Below are 8,196 nucleotides of genomic sequence, written 5' to 3' on the forward strand. Positions count from 1 at the left end.
TTTACCTCCTCTTGGGATGAGTGCCTGCCTCCAAGCACACTTTGGAGATGCCAATGGGTAATAATGAGGGTGTTCCCGCCCCAATACCTATATTTGTCAATAATTAACCACGATTTCCTGGGACCTGGGAGGAGGCAGTGGCGCCTGTCCTGCCCTGGCTGGGCTAGCGCATCAGTTCAACACTGACACGGCAATCCCAAGGTTCCTGAGTGGTTCTGAGGTGTTCCAGGGATGGGCCTCTCCCAAGGCTGAAGGGAGCCGGAGAACTGAGGTCACCATTTTCCTGATCTTCACGAGAGAATCTCCCTAATCTCAACCCTTGCCAGCTCGCCTAGTAACCATGAGACCCCCTGTGTGCTTCTGTCTTGGGGACCCCGGGTGGGACTGTGTGGACAGCTAGCCTGGAGGGGTTTGCTGAGGAGGGCCTCAGGTCCAAGGACCCAGAAGAATAAGGGCTGTGGGGGAGCATGAGGCAAGGGGGGCTAGAGAGGGGACTTGTGCACAAGTGGTTGGGCAGGAGTGGAGATGATAGAAGCTTGTTAATCACTGGCTGTGGCGCTTTGCCTGCCCCAGAGGGAGTGACCAAGGTCCGCAGGCAGGAATGTGATGACAAGCTGGCTTTCCAGAAAAAGGGGGGCTTGTTAGAATTTGCCAATTTCTGTGGTATAAATGCTCCCACCATGTCTGGTTTCAAGCTACCAGCTGGTTTAAGACTAACTCAGGGGAGGGGGGATCGGGATGGGGAATACATGTAAATCCATGGCTGATTCATGTCAATGTATGACAAAAACCACTACAATATTGTAAATTAATTAGCCTCCAACTAATTGGGAAAAAAAAAAGACTAACTCAGAAAATTCTCAAATATTTAGCCATCAGCTCTCACTGCCCGCTAGATCACTGCCCTCATCAGAGGCCATCAACAGCAAAGCCCCAGGACCTAGCTGGATGCCTCTCTGAGCCCAATACACCTGCTTTCCTGCCTTTATTTGCAAAATGCCCTTACATGCACTGGGCAGCTTGGGCCTGAGACAAACCATTTAGCCATTCAAGCTCCTTATTTTTCAGAACGGTGGAGTGCAGGCTGGTCTGCCCTGCAGGTTGTCCTGATGCTCACTGCGGGGATAGACGTTGAATGACTTGACCAAAGTGAACACCAAACCCAATCAAGTGAGGACCATGACCCAGGTGCCAGGGACGTCCTGTTTCCAGACAATGGCAACAGGGAGACCTGACGTCACTGTCCACCATGATGGTCTGAAAGGCCACAGTGGGGGCGTCCAGCAGTCCTAGTTGCCAGTTGAGAAGCCACCTTACTTCTTAATTCTCTTGGTCACATGGCAGCCTCCTAACTCATTCCCACTTCCAGGGGACCAAGGGTTCAAGGTGATGAATACCAGGGAGCCACAAAGCCACTAAGGTCAGTTGCCTGGGCCACAGAACAACGCCCATTCCAGGGACTGGGAGTCCATCCACAAACATCCACTTGCAGAAGGGGCTTCCTGGTCTTGCGGGTGCAGGGCCATTTTTCTGGGTGCAGGTTTTGCATTGTGCAATCCTCTGGGAGACCCACCTGCCCAGTGACTCCACTTCCCCCTCCTCTGGGTTTCTGGAATGGCATGACGGCCCCACCTCAGCCAGGCAGCTGTGATGAGAGGTGTTGACCCAGCTGCCTCTGAGCTGGCTCACTGTGTCAGGTGCAAGGGGCTGACACAGCCACAGGGGCTGAGGGTCTTCTGGCATAGTCAGAGGCCCTGGGAACGACCAGGGGCAGGACTGAAGCCAGGGTCCTCTGGATTCAACCAGGCTCGGGTGATCAGTGGGACAGGGAGTTGGTGAGAGACCGGCTCTGGGCCAGGAAAAACAGCCCACAGCCACAGGGGTGCTGCTGGTTCTTGCTCCTCTCCCGTCTTCATCTGTCCTGTCTGGTGACAGCACTCAGCAGGCTTGGAGCCCAGTAAAGAGCACCTGCTTCCCCAGAGTCAGTTTCTACCAGGCCTGGAGGCAGACGTACATGCGCAGGACACAGACTGAATGAATGCACCACACAGCCACGGTTGTCACCTGGGAGTGGGCACACTGGTGAGGCCAGAGTAGGGCTCTGTGCAGGGGCGACACTTAAACAGGGTCATAAGTGTGGGTCCCCCAATAGCCCCAGTCAGACTCCAGCCATGAACTCCCAGATCTGTCTTCTGGGTATCCACGGGGTGGCCTGGGACAGCCCTCCACCCTCCCACCCCCAAGCCCAGCAAGAGGTCCCACAGCCAGTCTCCTCCATCTAAAGCCATCCAGACTCTCACTGCTGGTTCTGCCAACAAAGTGGATGCTTCCACCTCTTGGAATAAAAAGAGTGGAATTCTCTGGTTGTTCTTTCCACAAATGCCCAGATGAAGAGGTGGTCTGAAGAACCTGGGGAACAGACTCTTATAAAGGCTTCTGGAAGGTGAGAGGGGAGAAGCCAAGGAGGGGGCCTGCCCAGAGCTAGAGTTGAAGCCCGACTCCAGATTCCGGCACCCACTCCCAGAAGGCAGAATGACTCTGAATTAGGTGTGATCAATGAGGGAACACTACTGTAGCAATTGCATTCATGGTAAATGTGTGCATGTGTTCCCTCATTTAAGGAAACTATTTATGGGCATTCTTGATTCTGGGGACTCTCCTCCATCTCTCCAGAGAATCTTATGGGATTCTGTACTTGGTTCAGAGCTCATGAGAAACACCCAGCCTCTCACTTCACACAGAGCAGAAACACAGTAAATGTAAGCTCCTTCCCCTTAGCCACTCAAAGGGGATCACTCAAGGTTGAGGGCAAAGGGGCCTCCCCAGTGTAGAAGCTGATGGTCTCTGGTCCCTGCCTCTGGTCCCTGACTCCACCTTCCTTCTCCAGCTGATGACAGACACCTGGATGTCGTAACGTCGTCCTGTCCTCATCTGTTATTCTGGGACACAGGCTGGGGAGGGTACCTGAGGAGGCCCCCTCTGACCCAGGCTGGCCTTCCTTGCAACGTGGGCTGCCCGCGGCCTGTCCCGTTGATGGATGCAGAAGGGCGGGGCACTGATCCTGCCCGTCGGACAGGATGCTGGAGGGAGCGGGGTGGGAGGAGCAGGGGCGGAGCTCCCAGAACAAAGGCGAATGGGGAGCCGTGGGGGCCCAGGCTGGGTATCAAAAAGGCTCTGCAGAGTGAGCAGGCCACAGCTCTGCACGCAGCAGTCCGTCAGACAGCCTTCGCCTGGTCCCTCCAGCCTGCCAACAGCGGGCAGCCAGCAACAGTCTGCTTAGAGAAGCCTTGTTCTCCAGCGTGATTGCGCTGACACTGCTCTGTGGCTTTCTCTACCTGCCGTGGGTTGTTGCTGCAGTTCCAGAAGGGAGCAGAGGGATGGCCGGGAGCGGAGCCAGGAGCCGTGAGCGTGCCTTCGTCCCAGGGCTTTTCGATGGAGCCAATGTGGCCCCACACCTCTGGCTGCATCGCTTTGAGGTCATCAACGACCTCAACCACTGGGACCACGTCACCAAGCTGAGGTTCCTGAAAGAGTCTCTGAGGGGAGATGCCCTGGGGGCCTTCAATAGCCTCAGTCCCGAGGACCAGGGAAACTACGGGGCTGTGAAAGAGACCCTCCTGAAGACCTTTGGGGGGCCCGAGGCTGCCCACAGCCACCTGCCCAAGGAGATCGTCTTTGCCAACAGCATGGGTAAGGGCTACTACCTCAAGGGGAAGATTGGCAAAGTGCCCGTGAGGTTCCTGGTGGACTCCGGGGCCCAGGTCTCCGTGGTCCACCCGAGCTTGTGGGAGGAGGTCACCGATGGCGACTTAGATACGCTGCGGCCCTTTGAGAACGTGGTGAAAGTGGCCAACGGGGCCGAAATGAAGATCTTGGGCGTCTGGGATACGGTGGTGTCCCTGGGCAAGCTGAAGCTGAAGGCAGCCTTCCTAGTGGCCAACGCGAGTGCGGAGGAAGCCATCATTGGGACCGACGTGCTCCAGGATCACAACGCCGTCCTGGACTTCGAGCATCGCACTTGCACACTTAAAGGGAAGAAGTTCCGCCTTCTGCCGGTGGGAGGGTCCCTGGAAGACGAGTTCGACCTGGAGCTCATAGAGGAGGAGCCCTCCTCAGAGGAGGGGGGGCAGCAACTCTCTTGTTGAGAAGCCCCGTTTGCCGCACCCCTCAGATATTGGCGGGAGGACCCACTGTGGTGGAGGGGACAGGCACCTCTCCTCAGGGGGCCACTGGACTTGGCCAATCCTCTAAAACCAACTCCCTCCCTCCTGCTCCCCACTTTCCTGCTCCCCTCCCCGCTCCTCCCTCTGCAGGGGCCTTTATCTGCCCTGGTTAGGGGAAGCTTCCATTGGAAAAGGAACGGGTGAGGAGAGCAGGCTGGCTGTCTCAGAGGGAAGGGGGTCCTTGTGGTTGTCACACTGCTGTTGGTGGCAAAGACTTGGAGGCTAGAAGAAGGTTCCAAGAAGGCTGCAATGATGGTCTTTGAGAGAGGACTGGGGGACCCCTTCAGCTCCCCCGAGATGTGGCTCGATCACCTGTGGGCCAGGTAGTCTGACTCGACTGAGCTAGGTCCTGGCTGCAGGGTCCTTACAAGTAAGACCCAACCCTCAAGGCCAAGGTCATGGGTGCTCTAGGATTCTTCACTGTTGGGTCTTCCCACCTGCAAACTGTTTCCTTCTGTCATTTACTTTGAAACCCACTGTGTCCTGTGCCAATAATTCATGACTTCAAACAGCAATAAAGGATGACTCATGGAAAAACCATGTAATGTGTTGATTGGGGAATGAATGCAATGGATGTGAGAGGTTGGGGCAAACAGAGAAGGAGTGGTAAAGAGAAGGAAGGCTCAAGTATTTTCAGAGGGTCTCGCTGGAAAACAGAAGAGAATACATGTATAGAAACGCTATAGCTTGGATTTTCCAAGACAACCTCCATTTCAAATAGCTTGACTTATTTCCTCCATAATTCTTGTCATGTCTAATCTAATCCTGATTCCTCTAATCATTACAAGCTGCAATATTTTAGTATCCAACATGCCTCTTATACCCAAGAGTGACCCTCAAGTTGTGGTCTTGATTGGAGATTGGAAAATTATGATTATTGTAAACAACTGATAAAGTCTATGCCTGGAAATAGGTTCTTAACAGCCACCTGGGAGCTGGGACTTGGAGGCAGAAAGCATGATTGGGGGCAAGAGTTACCCTGCCTGGGGCAGCCCAAGGGCATTCTGCAGGATAGTGGAGGCTGGGTGGGGGGGAGGACACTCCAGATCAAGGAATGGGGTACATCTCTCTTAGGGGATCTACCTCATATTTGCATCCAGGTTCCTGCCCCTCTCTCTAGAACTCAGCAGGACTGGGACTCTGAAAACTCCTTGGTCCAAAGGGAGACTAAGGGTGCAAAGCTTCAAGAAATGGGAGGCGGGAAAGGTCTTCTCCCTACATAAGGGTGGAATGAGCCTCTTCTGGGAGTTTCCATCTGGACATTCGTGAGGGAGAGGGGAACAGCCTGAGTGGGAGTCAGAGGTGGGGACGAGCTTTATTCTAAGAAGCCTTTGGGGCCTTGACTTTGAACCTGTCTGAGCCGAGAGTGGTTGCTCCTCCCTCAGATTCCAGCTATGATTCTCCTGGAAACTGCGGCACCCCCAGTCTCTAATCCCCTTGATTATGAAGACCCTTCCCTGGGCTCCCCAGCATCCTAACAGGGATCGGCTACATCAGCCGCAGGGCGCATGGGCCAGTAGCAGGAGCTGGATCAAGAGGAAGTTCTTCCTCAGGAATGTGAGGACCAGAGAAGTGGTGGCCCATCCCTGGCCCTTGCCTTGGAGCTGAGGGGAAGTGGAGAAAGAGGTGGGTCTCATGGCATTCAGGTCCCCCACTCCCCATCTCAAACTTGGTTTTCAACGCCTGACAAATACATCTTCTCTCCTAGGCCAAACCCTCCCCTGAGGGGACTACCTAGGTGGCACCTCCCTGTGACCTATTTTCCTCTAGGTCCCTCAGATCCTAGCCACCTGCTGGGCTGGAGGAGGGAAGGGAAAGAGTGGGTGGGAGGTGAACAGGTGAATGGGGAGTTGGGTGCCAGGTCAGAATTTCAGGGCAACACCCAAGTTGTCCCCTCCCTGTGATTCCCCACGGACGCGGGCCGCAGAGCCCTGCCGGTGTGAACAGGAGTGGGATGGCCTGTGTCCCCGCCTCAGAGACCCTTCGTCTCCTGCTATGAGTGAGTCTGAGTCACCAGGCTCTCAGCCAGCTCTCTCTCCTAGGGGAAGCGAGCACCCGGGTGGGCCCAGCCAGACTGACATCACAGCACAGGCCTCCTGGAGGAAGGTGCTGAGAGAGGGTTCCTCTTACCTGGAGACTGGACTGAGACAAGACAGGTGCTGTGAGTGTGAAGGGAACCTGGGTTGCAGGATGGGGACGCTCTAGGGGGAGGGGGGTGGGCAGCCGGGTACCGTGGGTTTAGGCCACACATCTCAGAGGGCTTGATCTCCGGGTGGGGAGTTGCAGCTAACTTGTATGAAAGTGTTTGAACTGTGAAGGAGCATCAAGATTCACCTGGCTTCTGGGAACAGGACAGAGTAGAGCAGCAGCAACAAATTCAGCTTGGCAGCCATGGCAGTATTCAGACTTCTGGTCTGAACTTGAGACAGTGGATAGAAGACAGACACAGGTGAGGCTGTGAAGGTCTAATCCTGGCTGCCCATCAGAATCCCTGGGAGGATCAATAAAATCCACTTCTTCCTGGTGGTCCTGAAGTGCAGCCAGGCTTGAGAAGGCCTGGTCTTAATCCCAGCTGTATCCACCTCATTGCGACCCATAGGGTGGTCCCTGGGCCAGCAGAAATGCATTGTGAGCATCACCCGGAGTTGTTAGAAATGCAGGATCTGAACCCCACCCAGACATGCAGCAGAACTTGTACTGAACAAAATCTTCAGGTGATTCTTACACACACAAATGTTTGAGAATTCCTGTCCTAGAACTTCCTGATGCCTCTAGTTAAGGGGCAACTCATGATGCCCACCAGACACCCTCTTTAATGATGACCCAGGTGGCTCTGGGGTAAAAGAATCCTCCTGTCAATGCAAGAGTCACAGGAGATGTGGGTTCCATCCCTGGGTGGGGAAGATCTCCTGAAGAAGGAAATGGCAACCCACTCCGGTTTTGTATCTTGCCTGGGGAAATCCCATGGACAGAGGAGCCTGGCCTGCTACAGTCCGTGTGGTCACAAAAGAGCTGGACACAACTGAGCGTGCATGCAAGCCCCATATACTAAATGCCTACTAATTCTACTAACTTTTCTAGAGAATTCTTCATGCTTTTTTTTTTTTTAAGTTTAATTAGTTCCCTGACCAGGGATTGAACCTGCACTCCCTACATTGGAAGCACAGAGTCTTAACTACTGGACCACCAGGGAAGGCCCAATAATGACCCTTATAGTGAAAGAAAACAATTGTTCTCTTGTTCAGGATCCAAGCCAGCCACACACTGCATTTAGGGGTCATGTCTCTTTGGTCTCCTTTAATTTGAACCAGTCCTCAGACTTTGTCTTCCATGATCTTGACATTTATGAAGAGCCTGGTCAGTTATTTTGCAGAATGTGAACCTACATTTGGGTGACTCTTATATTTTCTCAGGATTAGATTCAGGTTATGCATTTTTGGTAAGAATACCCAAAAGTGGTATTGTATCCTTCTCCGTGGATCATACCAGGTGGTGTGGGACACCTATTTATTCTATTACTGGTGATGTTAACTTGAATTAGCTGGTCAAAATGGTGCCAGATTTCCCCCTGTAAACTACATGTATTTTCCCTGTATAATTTTTTAAAATATTTATCTTCTTTATTACTTATTTATTTGTCTGCTCCGGGTCTTATTTACAGCACACAAGATTCTTTAGTTGTGGCATGCATACTCCTAGTTGCAGCATGTGGATCTAGTTCCCTGACCAGGGATCAAACCCAGGCCCCCTGCATTGAGAGTGCAGAATTTTGGCCTTTGGAGCACAGGGAAGTCCCTTCCCTATATAATTAATGAGTGTCTTCCAGGCTGATGCTCTGAAACTATACAAATAGCCTTTCTCATCAGTCACCTATTAGACCCTTGATGGTCCTTGCCTGCCAATGGTGATTTTCTAATTCTACCCTCCTACATTTGTTAGCTGGCACTCAACTCTGAAGAAGAGTTTTTCCCTC

The 8,196-nt window shown here is 53.1% G+C and overlaps 1 protein-coding gene across 1 annotated transcript; it reads left to right on the forward strand.

The window, feature by feature from the left end:
- Positions 1 to 3,212: 3,212 nt before the first annotated feature.
- Positions 3,213 to 4,145, forward strand: ASPRV1 (aspartic peptidase retroviral like 1). The gene has a single exon (XM_065927380.1). The coding sequence runs from the start codon at positions 3,378 to 3,380 to the stop codon at positions 4,143 to 4,145; it is 768 nt and encodes a 255-aa protein (XP_065783452.1). The 5' UTR covers positions 3,213 to 3,377.
- Positions 4,146 to 8,196: the final 4,051 nt, after the last annotated feature.

This window comes from Muntiacus reevesi, chromosome 3, assembly GCF_963930625.1.
Source record: "Muntiacus reevesi chromosome 3, mMunRee1.1, whole genome shotgun sequence".
NCBI lineage: Eukaryota > Metazoa > Chordata > Mammalia > Artiodactyla > Cervidae > Muntiacus > Muntiacus reevesi.